Source organism: Mesocricetus auratus, unplaced genomic scaffold, assembly GCF_017639785.1.
Source record: "Mesocricetus auratus isolate SY011 unplaced genomic scaffold, BCM_Maur_2.0 Super-Scaffold_4256, whole genome shotgun sequence".
Taxonomy (NCBI): domain Eukaryota; kingdom Metazoa; phylum Chordata; class Mammalia; order Rodentia; family Cricetidae; genus Mesocricetus; species Mesocricetus auratus.
The window spans coordinates 117,572,175-117,586,971 of NW_024429182.1; the positions used below are offsets into that span (position 1 = coordinate 117,572,175).

A 14,797-nucleotide genomic window follows, 5' to 3' on the forward strand; every position below is an offset into this window, starting at 1 on the left:
CTGTGCTGCACAGTGAGCACACTGAGGTTCCAGGTTGCTGCAGCAGTTGGTAGCACTCCATTACAGCCCACCAACTCTTTCCTGTCTGCAAGTCTGTTCTTTCTCCATTCCCTCACCACCCCAGTCAGAGCTCCAGGAACAAGCCATGTGGGTCACAGCAAAATGATGAGAAATTAAGGGGTAGGCCTGGAATAGACTACCACAGTCCTGCAAGAAGCCACCCCTGTCAGAGTCTTGATCTGGATTTCTGGTACCCAGAATTAGGAAATAAACTGTTACTATTTAAGCCATCCAGTCTGAGGTCCTTTATAAGATCAGCCTTAACACACTAATATACAGGAGATGGGGGGAAAGAGACAGATTCAAGACATCTGAGAGCTAAAAATAGAAACCCATCATAGTTCAGAGGTAAAGAGGAGACAGAGCGATGCAGAAAAACAGGCCAATGAAGAATTCTTAATTTCAGACTTGAGCAACTAACTGGAGGTGGTAGCATCTAATGAAAACGGTGAAATGTGGGTTTTAGTGAGCACCTACATAACCAGAGGGCTACTACTGCACACTGCTGGGCTCTACCCAGCGTCTGTCTAGGTGTCTTTCTCAGAGCTTAGGACCTCTCCTCGGAGCTATGAGGGCAAAAATGACAAGGAGATAACTAGGTCATTATTGTTGCATTTTTATAATCATGGATTTAGAGTGAAGACTTAGACATTGCATTCTTTTACCAGCATTTTAAAAAGATTTTTCTGCATACTAACTTATTTTTTTAAAGAAAAACATAAATGGAGATGCATCAACAAGTAAACTAATGCTTCAAATCCATAACTCCAGCCTCTACGCAGCTTCTAATATGCCTGCTCTGAGGACTACAAACATGCATTGATCTGGGGGCCGAGGAGATGCTCAGTGGCTAACAGTGCTTGCTGCTCTTCCAGAGGACCCAGGTTTGATTCCCAGCACCCACATGGCTGCTCACAACCATCTATAATTCCAATTCTAGGGCATCTGACGGTTTCCTAGCTCCCATGGGCACCAGGTATGCACATGGTACACAAACATACAGCTCACTGTCTACCATGTCCATCAAGTAAGCCTCACCACCTGAGGACCCTGGTGAGCATAAGCCCCGGTGTATCTCTGTGGCCCTGTAGCTGCTCCTCTCTTGGCTGCTCACACATCCTTAGGATTTGTCAAGCTTGGCCTTTGCTCTCAGCAGTACTCACATCATCAGTTTTCAGGGTCTGAAGAAATTCCTGCAGTTTATCTGTTGTTTTATCTGTTGCTAGAGATAAAATTTGCAGGTCCATGGTTGCTCATATCAAAGAACTGTAAGGAAAAAAAAAAAGGTCACAGCTGGAAGCATCTAGAAGTAATTCATACCAGATACAGACAACACAGTAGTGTTCAGCAGATGGAAACCTAGGGTAAGATGATGCTTATCCTAATCAAGTCTTACGAATGCCCTACAAGTTTGTACATGGTTTCATAGCTCCTGCATACATTTTCACCATCTATTCAACATAATGCTTAAAACCCAAAGAGCACTTAGTCATATATCAGATATATTATAAATATATAGGACTATATAAGCATACAATAAAATACCATTCAACAAATGAATAAACTAACAGCATTGCAAGTGTTAAGTGCCAATTAAATGGCATTAAAAAGAAAAAAACAAGTAAGGCTCAGTGTTACAGTGTGGTCCTGGGTTCAATCCCCATGCCATAAAAAAGAAGAGAGAGAGAATGAGAGCAGGAAAGAGTGTGTGTGTGTGTGTGTGTGTGTGTGTGTGTGTGTGTGTGTGTGTGTGTAGGGTGGAGATTACATGCGCTGGTTGGTTAGCTCACACCAGGAGAGGGAGAGACAGGATTAGGAATTCAAGACCAGCCCTCAGTTACATAGTGAGTTTGAGGCCAACCCAGGCTACAAGAGTCTGTCTCAACAAACCAAAGAACAGAAACAAAACAAGTGAGAAGCTAGTAACCCTAAAAATGGTCTCAGAAGAGAAGTCTGAACTGGAAATTAAGAAACTACTTTTTTTGTTTTTTTTGTTTTTCAAGACAGGGTTTCTCTGTGTAGCCCTGGCTGTCCTGGTATTCACACCATAGACCAGGTTGGACTGGAACTCACAGAGATTAGCTTGCCTCTGCCTTTCAGGTGCTGGGATTAAAGTTGTGCATCACCACCACCCGGTTTAAGAGACTAAATTTCGGTAACCAAGACAACCAGATGGTCTACAACACTGGGAAGGAGGGTACCATAAACAAAGCCAGGCGTGTCTGAACTGAAAGGTGTATTTGGGAACATAAGTAAACAGGTGGAGAGGGAGACCATGTAGAACAACAAGAAGGCTAAAGAAGAGGCTGAGAAGAAACAAGATCTCAGGACTCGGTTAAGGAATTTAGATTTTACTGACAACTATCAAAAGTCCCTGAGTGGGGAGCTGGAGAGACGGCTCAGAGGTTAAGAGCACTGACTGCTCTTCCAGAGGTCCTGAGTTCAATTCCCAGCAACCACATGGTGGCTCACAACCATCTGTAATGACATCTGGTGCCCTCTTCTGGTGTGTAGCATACATGCAGACAGAACATTGTATACATAATAAATAAATCTTTAAAAAAAGTCTCTAAGTGACAGAGTCTCACGAGACTGGGGACAGTCTTTGAGGCACCAACTGTCAAACTGTTGTGGAAATCAAAGTGGGAAGGGAAATATGGAAAACGAAGAAACCAAGAGGCAACCTAGAGGCTATGTGAGTGGTAAAGATGAAGGTCTGTAAGAGTGGAGTCTGTGCAATGGAAGGGACGAGTGGAGGCGCACTGGACACAGCCCTGAGCAATGGGGAGTGAAGGGGAAACGCAGACTGGACACAGCCCTCAACAATGAGGTGTGAAGGGGGAAACGAGGACTGCAGGGGGAAAGCCTGCCCGCCTCTCCTCCTGTTTCTCATCCTCATACATATCAGCATCGTGCACTCAACCCAGAAAGCTGGGCAAGCTCTCAGGAACTCTCTTTCATCCTCCATATGCACTACCAAGACCTGCAGTGTCGCCACCCCAACATCTCTCAAATCTGTCAGCATCTCTCCACATTACTTCAAAGTCACCAACATCTCTCACTGAACCATTCCAAAAATAATTTAGTCTGTCCCCCTCTACACAGCAGAAAAAGATTACTTTAAAAACAAAACCAAATTATATATTTTCCTTCCAATATATCCTTTCCTTCCAAACCATCCTTACCTTATCTTAAAAATGGTTTTCCAGCCAGATAGTGGTGGCACACACCTTTACTCCCAGCACTCGAGAGGCAGAGGCAGGTGCATCTCTGTGGGTCTGAGGTCAGCCTGGTCTACACAGTGAGTTCCAGGACAGTCAGGGACATGTGAGACTCTGTCTCAAACACACACACACACACACACACACACACACACACACACACACACACTCACTCATCCTAGAGCTGGAGAAACAGCTCAGCAGCAGAGCCTCTACTGCTCTTTCAGAGGCACTCACACACTCTCTCACACACACACACACACACACTCTCTCTCTCACACACACACTCACACTCTCTCTCTCACACACACTCACACACTCACACACACACACTCATCCTAGAGCTGGAGAAACAGCTCAGCAGTAGAGCCTCTACTGCTCTTCCAGAGGCACTCACACACTCTCTCTCACACACACACACACACACACACACACACTCAAACTCTCACACACACACACTCTCTCTCTCTCACACACACACACACACTCTCTCTCACACACTCTCTCTCTCTCTCACACACACACACTCATCCTAGAGCTGGAGAAACAGCTCAGCAGCAGAGCCTCTACTGCTCTTCCAGAGGACCCGAGTTCCACTGCTAGCACCCACATCAAGTGGCTCACAACTGCTTCTAACTCTCTTCCAGGCTCAAAGAGCACCTTCGCACACATGGCAGATTCACACATACACTTGAGAAAAATGAAAACAAATCTTCAAAACGTGCCATGGGGTCTAAGCCCATGCCTAACTCACCCCCTCCCACCTACACACACACTAAAACTTTATCATAATTAGCAAATAAGAAAAAAAATCACAATGAAATTAACCAGACACAAAGTCTATAAATCACAGTGAACTATACAGTGAGAACAGCCATTCTGAAGCAGAGGCGCTTCACCCTGGATTTTACACCTTCTCTGCCAAATATGTTTTTATGCACTTACCCGCCACCAAAAAGAAAGATATGTGACAGAGTTTAAACTAGGTGAGAAGAAAGGACTGTTTGCAGGAAACGGACATTGAGTCCCAAAAAAGGATATAAAGCTAATTGCTTCTCTAGTTTTATCACTCTAAGAACAGCGAATTGTTTTCTGTCCTTCAAAGCCCCAAGGCCATCCTGTTATTGGTCCTACAAATGATTTCTCGCCTGAAACAAAATAAATACCCACCCTTCCATCCTTGCTCTCTAACCGTTTGGTTTCTACAAAACCTTCAGACCTCAGTTCAACCCTCTTAGATGCTGGGGTTAGATGCTCTCCATTGCATCCTCTAAAAGCCCCAGTAAAATTCCTTCCCCAATGTTACCAACTTTTAATACATTTTGAATTTATGGCTAGGTCTCCCACTACAATTCCATTAGTGTATCCAGTTTGTTTGTTTAATCATTGTTATCTTGAGCACAGTAACAAGCATCTATTAAGGACCTAACACCTGATGTCATTCAGTTGGTAGAGGGCTTGCCTAGCAGGCATGAAGTCCTGTGTTTGACCACAACACTACCCCAAGACTGTGTCGACCTGACATGGCATTGCATGCCTGTAATTCAAGCACTCAGGAGGTGGATACAAGATCAGATGTTCAAGGTTTTCCTCGGCTACACAGACTTTGTAGCCAATTAGGCTACGTAAGACCCTGGCTCAAAAACAGAACGAAAGGGAAAAAGGAACTATAAAACGAGGCAGCTAATGTATACTTTGCTATCTCAGCTTTTAAATACTGTGCCAAAAATATACCAAACGTTTAATGAAGATTGGGTGCTGGGTTTGTATGTTATAGTAAACGCTATGTAAACAGGAAACAACACGAGGCATCTCTGGTGGGGGTTGTCGGCTTCTGGAGCTCCATTCTACTCGCGAGTGTACCTTCCTGAGCAGCCTGCCTATCCCACGCAGTGCCACCGGCCCGTCTTCCCACTGGCACTGGGCTCCACGCGCGACACCGGGCTCGGGGACGTCCCCGAAGCGCAGGACCAATAGGGAGAGCTGAGCCGAGCGCGGCCCGGAGAAACCCGCCAAAGCCGAGGCACCCGACCCCGGCGCAGGCATCCAGGCACCGCGCGGGAAGCCACGTCGCAAAGAGACCGCCTGTCCTCCCGAGCCCACTTCCTCCCGCCCTGCGTGCGCAGACCCTGGGCAGTCACCTCAACCTCACCGCAGCCTCCTTCCAAAATTCCCGCTCAACTCCACGCAGCCGCACTTCCGTCGCCCAGAGCAACAGGTCCCGCCCCCGCGGCTCATTTCCGACTCCCTAGCTCGATGGAGCGTACCATTCCAGCTGACAGAGTGGGGGGAATCATTGCGGAGTTCATGGTCTAAGTTCACCCGCAAGGGAGACACGACCTACTTACTCGCCTTGGGGACCCCAGAGTGAGCATGCGTGTTATGGTCTGACCCAGCCAAGCTTTCCTTGAGCTTTGTAGTAAAAGCCAGTGCGGAAGGAATTGCATCAATGGATGGCTTTGCAGGTCTTTGCATTGGAAGCACCTGAAAGGCGGAGTGAGGGGGCGCTCATATTTCACCTTGTCCTGGGGAGAAGAAGCGGGAACTAACCTCTGCTCCCTTACATAACCTCGACGTTTAGCTGGTACTTTCACAGAAGCATATTTGTTAATAAACACCCGACTGTGGAGTCAAGATCAATGGAGCAGCGGACCGAGGTTCTACTTTAGATTGAGGGTACGGCTGGTGGAAAGTGCCCAGAGGCAACAAGCTCCAGATGGGGCGTGTGTGCCCCAGAGATGATGAACTGAGTGAGGGAGCCCGAAGTAGGACCCCTTAAGAAGCTGTGGTCTAGACTGTGGCAGTCAGCAAGGCCTCGGATTTGAAAGACATCAGGCGTGTGATGGGTCTACCTGACCAGATCTGGAAGACATAACTGCTGGAGGAAAGTGACGGCCTCCGCTGTCTCTCTATGCTCCTTGCTGGAACTCTCCTGCATTTCTGTCTCAACTTTGAGCTGTGAGATGTAGCTAAAACCCAGCAGCTGGGGTGGAGGATGGTTCCTGAGAGGAATTCTTTACTTCACTAAAGAAATAGACGACTTCGTCCCATCTTCTGGCAAACCTTCCTTCCAAATCCCTTCTAGGATTGGACCATTCAGCTGTAAAACGGTCGGCACAGTCTGTGTAGCTTCAGAGTTCATCAGCACCCCTGGGTTTCCATTTGTGCATCTCAGCACTTACTGAATTGTTTATATGAATGCCTACCCAGCAATGTGAATAAAAGCATCTATGTAGCCGGGCGTTGGTGGCGCATGCCTTTAATTCCAGCACTCCGGAGGCAGAGGCAGGTGGATCTCTGTGAGTTCGAGGCCAGCCTGGTCTACACAGCTAGTTCCAAAGCAATACAGAGAAAACCTGTCTCGAAAAAACAAAAAAAAAAAGCATCTATGTTTTTCATTAACATTAACTTGTTATGTAACTATGGCTGACCTTGAACTCCTAATCCTCCTTCTACTTCCCAAATGCCTGAGATTACAAATGTGCCAGCATTAACGGTGCTAGTAAGATAAAGAAGAATAGATTTGGGTTAGTATCTGTAGTTTTCCACTCTGCTGCAGACTTCCTTAACTAAGCAGCTAATAATCTTTTCCATCCAGCTCACCAGCTAGATTCTCTATGTGAGCCACTAGGTAGGTACTTATTTAGGGGCTCATCCGTAATTCCAGTACTGGGGTGACAGACAAGCAGATCTCTGTGGCTCACTGACCAGCTAGTGTAGTGTAGCCAACTTGGCAAGTTCCAGACCAGTGAGAGACCTTGTCTCCAAGAGAGAAGGAGGGAGAGGAGAGAGGGAGGGAGGGAGAGAGAGAAAGGGAGAGAGAGAGAGAGAGAGAGAGAGAGAGAGAGAGAGAGAGAGAGAGAGAGAGAGAGAGAGAGAGAGAGAAGTGAATAGAGCCTGAGAATTGGAGGTTGCTCTCTGGCCTGTGTAGGGAAAAGGGACCAGCCAAAGAAACACACCCTGAGCAGAGCCAAAGAAACACACTTTGGCCCTGCAACCAGAACCAAAGAAATGTACCCTGACCCTGAAACCAGTTCCAATGGAACACACTTTGTCCCTGGAATCTGAGTCAGTGAGAGAAATGCACCTGGCCCTAAAATTGGAGGCAAAAAGCTAAAAAGGACCAAAGAAAGAAACACACTTTGGCCCTGAAACCAGAGCCAAATCTGACCTTAAGTCTGTGCAGAAAACTAACCAATCCTCGAGCAGGAGCTCTAGCCAATCTGAGCTCAGCACTGAAATCAGACCAATCCCTACCCTGGAAAAACTTCCCCACCCCCAAGAATCCCTATATAAACACTGTGTATGTTCAGCTTGGCTGGTCCAGCTGCTTCCTTCCAATAAACCCCTTTGGATGAGCTTTGAGTACACTCCAATCCCGGCTCTCTGCTCTCCAGGAGCAGAGCTGAACTGTAGCAACTTCGCCCAAGAAACCTAAACCTCATTCGGAGCAAAACTGCTACACTAGGCGAACATCCCCAGCTGGAAGACCCTGTCCTGCTGGAGCGGAGCTGATACACCGGGGAAGCTCTGAGGCAAGGCTGTAAGCTGCTAAACTTACTGCAACCTGTGGTGGTCCTTGGCTCCCGAGCTCCAGGACCTTTCCACCTGAGCTGTGTAACACTGAGTATTCTGTGACTCCTGAGTGCCAGAATACCTGATCCACTGCTGTTCCATCCTGTCCCGACCCATCCTGAAACGCCTGTATTTGCACAGACATACATGCACAACTACAAATACAAACGTGAGCATACATGTACACACATTAAAGAAATAACAACAAAAATGTGCCTGCCTCTACATATGATGATGCCTTTCCTATATGTGTGAGATTTCCTGGGAAGACACTGCTTTGGGAATGATCGCTAGTGAGCTCCTTACTTGCTGCAAATGTGAACCTCTGTGTTCCTCTATCTCCTGGTTGTACACAGAGACTTTGCACTCACCAAAAAGCAGCTTCATTACACATTACACATATCATATAGATATGATAACATAAAAAGGTAGATTGATGTACCCAATACTAGAAAATATAGCCAGCACCAGGCATGGTGGCATGCTTCTATCATCTCAGTTGGGATGAGGCTGATGCAGGAAGACAGAGAATGATATAGTGGAATCATGTCCCAAAACCAAAAATTTAAAAAAAACTGGATAGTGGTGGCACACACCTTTAAATCCCAGCACTTGGGAGGCAACGGCAGGCAGATCTCTGTGAGTTCAAGGCCAGTCTGGTCTACAAAGTGAGTTCCAGGACAGCCAGGAATTGAGAGAAACCCTGTCTCGAAAAACCAAAATAAACAAATAAGTAAATTGAATTATAAAAAAGGAAATAGAGTAAGTTAATACAGGTTTACAGTAGTGGAACGTAAAGAGCTTTCAAGGTTGGCGAGAGGTATGAGAGCCTAGCAATGCTGTAGCACAAACAAGGTCAGAGTCCGGGGAAACAGTCTGAGTGGGGACTGACGTTATTCCTGCTATGCCAGGGACTCTGTGCACCTACTGTGGACACCCACCCTGAAGATTTGCCATCTGTCTTTCCCGCAAAGTCACTCCTCAGCCACCCATCATGCCTCACACACTGGTGGGCCCACTCTGCAGAGGATGGACCTCAGAAAAAGGCCTGCATGGGTTGGCTACAAGATTGAGGTCGTCTAAGGAGGTACTGAATACATGTTCTAAAGAGAACATGTGACTCAGGGAAGGGCATAACCAGAGGAAGACCAATGAGGTACGTACTGGAAGCCCTCAGTAGCCTCAGCTAAAGAGCAACACCACTTGCAGACTCAGCAAGGACACACAAAGAGCCATACTAAGAAGCACTTAACAGTGTTAACTTGCAGCAGTCTCAAGTGTAAAAGAAATGCAACAGGGAGATGGGGTGTGGCTCCATTGCTAGAGTTATTACTTCACAGGCATGAAAACTGCTGTCTTAGGGTTTCTATTGCTGTGAAGAGACACATGACCACAGTGGGGCTGGCTTACAGTTCAGAGGTTTAGCTCGTTACCATCAGGCTGGGAAGCAGGGCAGCGTGCAGGCAGACATGGTGCTGGAGAAGGAGCTGAGAGTCCTACATCTGGATCCACAGGCTGCAGAAAGTGAGCTGGCTTGAGCTTCTGAGACCTCAAAGTTCACCCTCTAAGATATACTTCTTCCAACAAGGCCACACCTACTCCAACAAAGCTATACCTCCTAGTAGTGTCACTCCCTATGGGCCAAATATTCAAACACATGAGTCTCTGGGGGCATTCCTATTCAAACTGCCGCATTCCATTCCCTGCCCTGCCATAGGCTTGTAGCCATAACATAATACAGAAGTGCATTCAGTCCAACTTCAAAGGTTCCCGTCATCTATAACAGTCTCAAACTTGTTTAAAAGTCCAAAGTTTCTTCTCAGATTCATGTAAAATCAAATGAAACAGCAGATCACATACTTCCAACATATAATGGCACAGGATATGCATTACCATTCCAAAGGGAGGAAAGGGAGCACATTGAGGAAATACTGAACCAAACACCAAAAACCAGCTGGGCAAACTCCAAACTCTGCATCCCCATGTCTGATGTCAAGATGCTCTTCACATCTCTAACTCCTTTCAGCTTTGTTGACTGCAACACACTTCTTTCTCTTGGGCTGGTTCTGCTCCCTGTTAGCAGTCCTCTGTTCTGCCCAAGTCACAAAGATCCCCAAAGACCACGAGGTAGACAGACCCACAGAACTGCAAAAGCAAGGTTTATTGTTCATCCATCCATGATAGGGACTTTGTTTAGTTAGCTGACTCAGCAGCCACCAGAGGAAGCGGCCACATAGTCTATTGCAGGAGTATTTGAAGGCAAAAATCATAGGATTACATCAATAGTTAGGGAGCAGATCCTGATTGCTTGACATTTGGGGAACAATTAGGGAAATTTTTCAGAGTCAGGGCAACTGGTGTGTTAGCATTTTTGATCGGCTGGCTACAGATGGGAACATTTGGTGGTTTCTATGGCTTTGTCTGTTACTTGCAGGTAGCCTGTTCTCATTGGTTGGTACTGGGAGGGAGCATTCTGTGGTTTCTTTTTTTTTTTTCTTCCCCCGAGACAGGGTTTCTCTGTATTGTTTTGGAGCCTGTCTTGGAACTCAGTCTGTAGACCAGGCTGGCCTCGAACTCACAGAGATCCACCTGCCTCTGCCTCCAGAGTGCTGGGATTAAAGGCGTGCGCCAACAATGCCCGGCGCATTCTGTGGTTTCTATGACTTTGTCTGTCTCTTGGAGGTGGTTTGTTGCTAAACACAGTTTCCAGATATTAGCTAAGTCTAAGAGGAAGGTTGTCTTGGAGTCTTTGTGCTTAGTTTTGGCCCTAGGACTGCTGTATATAACACAGTCTCCAAGAACTAAGTCTCCTGGAGACTAAGGGGGAGGGTGGGAATGAGTTTCTTCTGAAGGCTTGAAGCCTTTTTGAGTTTAGTTTAATCCTTCCACCTCCTTAGCAGGTATCCCACAGCTCTGGCATCCAATATTTTGGGGTCTCCAAGGCAATCCAGGCTTCACCTTCACAGTTTCACACAGTGGCCTTTCTAGGCATTCACACGGGGACACCTCTGACACATGCCTGGCCTCAGCAGCTCTCCTTAGTCAAGGAGGCAATTCTGTCTTCTATCCTTGACTCTAAAACCAGAACAATATGGCCAAAGCTGCCAAGTTCTGCTGCTGGCTGGGGCTGGAACATCCCCCACCCCCCATGTTGAATTACATTGTCACCAACTTTCTGATTTCAGTGGTTTCCTTCACTGCCCAAGCTTGGCTGTCCTAGAACGAGCTCTACAGACCAGGCTGGCTTCAAACTCAAGAGATCCTACTGCCTCTGCCTCCAGAGTCCTGGGATTAAAGGCATGCACCACCATACCTGGCTCTAAGCTTTCTGTAATTGCTTTGCACAAGTTAGAAGCTTAACTGGGCGAGATCTTGCCCTGAGGTCACTACTCCCTTTATTCCATTTAACATCAGGATTTTCTTTAATCTGTTTATCTCTTTCAACACAGGATTTAGCTCCATTCCATTTCCAGGTGTCCCTTTCTCCTTGAACTGTACATTTTGTATTTTTCCTTGATCATCTTGCTCCTTTTCATTCTAAATCTATATAAGAGTCTTTTGAGAGTTCCTCTGCCAATGGAATTAATTCAAAACTCTTCATTTTAGCCACAGGCAGACTTTTTGGACAAGGGCAAAAGGCAGTCACATTCTTCACCAAAAAAATCACAAGAACTGTCTCTAGGTCAATACTAACATTCTTCTCCTCTGAAACCTCTTGAGCCTGGCCTCCACAGTTAAAAAAAACCCTCAGTACCATTGTCTACAATGGTCCTACCAGTATGGCCCATTAGGCAGTGCTTAAATATTCCACTGCTTTCCTAACCCAAAGTCCACATTCCTCCAAATAAAAACACAGTCAGGTCTATCACAGCAATACCCCAGTCCCTAGTACCAACTTCTGTTTTAGCGTTTCTATTACTGCACAGAGATACCATGACCATGACAACTCTTATAAAGGAAAACATTTAATTGGGGCTCGTTTACAATTCAGAAGTTTAGTTCATTGTTTTCCTGGTGAGAAGCACTGGGTGTGGTGTCACATGCTTGTAATCCCAGCGCCCTGGAGGTGGAGACAGGAGGATCAGAAGTTCAAAGTCACCTCAGCCACATAACATATCCTCCTGCAATATGTGAGATCCTGTCCTGTCTATCCTGTCTGTAGAAAAAAGACTACTATGAGACATATCAACAGACCCATAGTCAGACCAGGGTTTTCACAATACCAAGAGTAGAAACCAACCAAAAGCCTGCCACCTGGTGAATAGATGATGAAAATCTAGTTTATCCCCACAAGGGACTATTATCCACCTTTATAGGAGAAGAAAATCCTGACATGTGCTACAACATGGATGAACCTTGAGGACATGTTATTCCTGAATCTTCATTCTTCTGCTCTGAATTAATTCACCAAACCTCTGTGGCCAAGAGTGTGGCACTTTCATGTTTTGAACCTGGTGGGTCTCAGACCACAGCATCTCTCTGTCCTGGAGTCAGGCCACGCCCTTCTGCAGCTCTCCTGGGGGCTAGTAAGAGTAGGTTGTCATAAGACAGCTGTCTTAGGGTTTTTATTCTTGTGAGGAGACACTGTGACCACGGCAGTTCTCATAAAGGGAAACATTTAATTGCGGTGTTAGCTTACAGTTTCAGAGGTTCAGTCCATTATCGTCATGGCAGGACATGGCAATGTGCAGGCAGACACGGAGCTGGAGAAGGAGCTGAGAGCCCTGCATCTTGCAGGCAATCAGAAGTGGTCTGACTCATTGGGAGTAACTTGAGCACAGGAGACCTCAAAGCCCACTCGGACAGTGACACAGTTCCTCTAACAAAGCCCCACCTCCCCTTTGGGGGCCGTTTTCTTTTAAACCACCACAACAGCCTTCCTCCCACACCTGGCTCAGGCCTGGCACCCAGTGTTCTGTAAATTAAAACTGGGAGCTGGAGGGGTGGCTCAACTGTAAGAGCACTTGCTGTTCTTTGAGCATCAAAATTCAATTCCCAACACTCATTTCAGACAGCTGGTAACCGCCTGTAACTCCAGCTCCAGGGTCCTACAGCCTCTTCTGGGCTCCTCGGGCATGTGCAGTTGCACATGTACATACCTGTACACCTCCCCCAACAATACAAAATTAAACAACTTTTTTAACATTAAAAAAAAAGAAAGCAAATTTTTGGGTTGGCAAGATGGCTCAATGGGCAAGAAGCGTGTCACCAAATGTGATAACTTGAGTTTAGTACCCAGGAGCCACAAGGTAGAAGGAGAGAGAGAGCTGATTCTGGCAATTTGTGCCTTGTCTCCACAGGAGTGCCGTGGCATGCAGGCCCACACACCCCTAGACACCTGGTTTCGGCTATTTTGTGCTGACTCAGAGCCCCCACTCCCATATATGCATCATAAGCTATCTTTGTTGTGGGATATTCACCAGAGAAGACTGCTCAGACATGGGTTTAAGGCAATAGAAAGTCTTTGCCTTTGACTATACTGAGTGTTAGGGACTCCAGGATAGCCCCAAGCTTTTCTGAGGGTGAAAGTTTAAGCACACACACACACACACACACACACACACACACACACACACACACACAAAATCATGTCCTGGGTTGACACACTTCAGTTAACAAGAGCAGGGGGGCCTGGGGAGATGGCTCAGAGGATAAGAGCACTGACTGCTCTTCCAGAGGTCCTGAGTTCAATTCTCAGCAACCACATGGTGGCTCACAACCCTCTTCTGGTGTGCATGCTTATATGCAGACAGAACGCTGTATACATAATAAATAAATAATAAGTAAATAAATAAATACCTTAAAACAAAACAAAAACCAAAAACTGAGAACAGTTATCCAGAAGTGAAACTATAGAAGCCAAAAAGCAAGGTTAGGACATTTAAAGACTTCCCCATAACTGTGGGCTTTGATGGCTTGGGTCTTTGTTTTCATTTTGTGGCAGGCTGTACTATCTACATGCTGAGTTTTACAACCTGAATGGCATGAAGTCAGCTGTGCTAAGGTCTCTGTAACATCTTAGGCCCATGCAGACTATCCACACCCTCACCAAGTAATCTAACAAAAACCTGCCCGTATGGACCTCTGTTCCCTACAACCTGTTCATGTATGCTCACATGTATGTGCATGTATGGGCAGTGGAGACCAAAGGTCGTCCTCAAGTGCTGCTCCTCCATGCTGGTTTTGTTTGTTTATTTGTTTGTTTTGTGTTTTGAGACAGGGTCCCTCTGTGAACACAGTCCTGGCTGTCCTGGAACTTGCTCTGTGGACCAGGCTGGTCTTGAACTCACAGAGATTCACCTGCCTTTGCCTCCTGAGTGCTGGGATTAAAGGCATGAGCTGCTGCCACCCCGCCCCATCCCCCCATATTGTTTTTGAGACGGTCTTGCATCAGGACCCAGGGCTTGCCAGTGAGGCTAGGCTGGTCCATCTGTGAGTTCCATTTATCCTCCTGTCTCTAGCCCTCCAATTCTGGGATTATAATTCCTCACAGTGACTTTTTACATGTGCTCTGGAGATAATCCCAGGTCCTCATGCTTGAGTGGCAAGCACTTTAAGGACTACATAGGTTTTGAAAAGATTTCTTTCCTTCAGGACTTTCCAGAACCTTTACATTGTTTACATTCATTGGCAATTTCTTAGAAGAAAGTATTGTTTGTAACATATTTCAAATTTAATAATCTAAAGACAACCCCTGTCCCCAGACGCATGCTCATCTTTTGTGGCGTTTTTGTAGATGGGTGTGTTCTGGAACACTTGAGGATACTATTGCGTTACTTATCACACGCTATTCCCTTTTTGGTGGTGGTGGGGTCTAAAGCCAGTACATTATTGTTTTATTTTTTGTGTGTATGATTTTGATCTTTTAAACTGCAGAGTTAGTGTTTCATTCTTCTCTGGATTCCCAGTGTCAAACGTAGTACCCAGTCAGTAAATGTTAG

General features: G+C 46.2%; 1 protein-coding gene across 1 annotated transcript in view; it reads right to left on the minus strand.

Annotated features, from left to right (window-relative positions):
* The window catches only part of Fanci (FA complementation group I), a 56,183-nt gene extending 50,690 nt beyond the window's left edge, over positions 1-5,493 (minus strand). The window contains exons 1-2 of the mRNA XM_013118943.3: positions 5,423-5,493; positions 1,224-1,326 (exon numbers count right to left, since the gene is read on the minus strand). Coding sequence (XP_012974397.1) covers positions 1,224-1,307 — 84 coding nt within the window. The 5' untranslated portion in view covers positions 1,308-1,326; positions 5,423-5,493. The remainder of the gene's footprint in view (positions 1-1,223; positions 1,327-5,422) is intronic.
* Between the last annotated feature and the right edge of the window lie 9,304 nt (positions 5,494-14,797).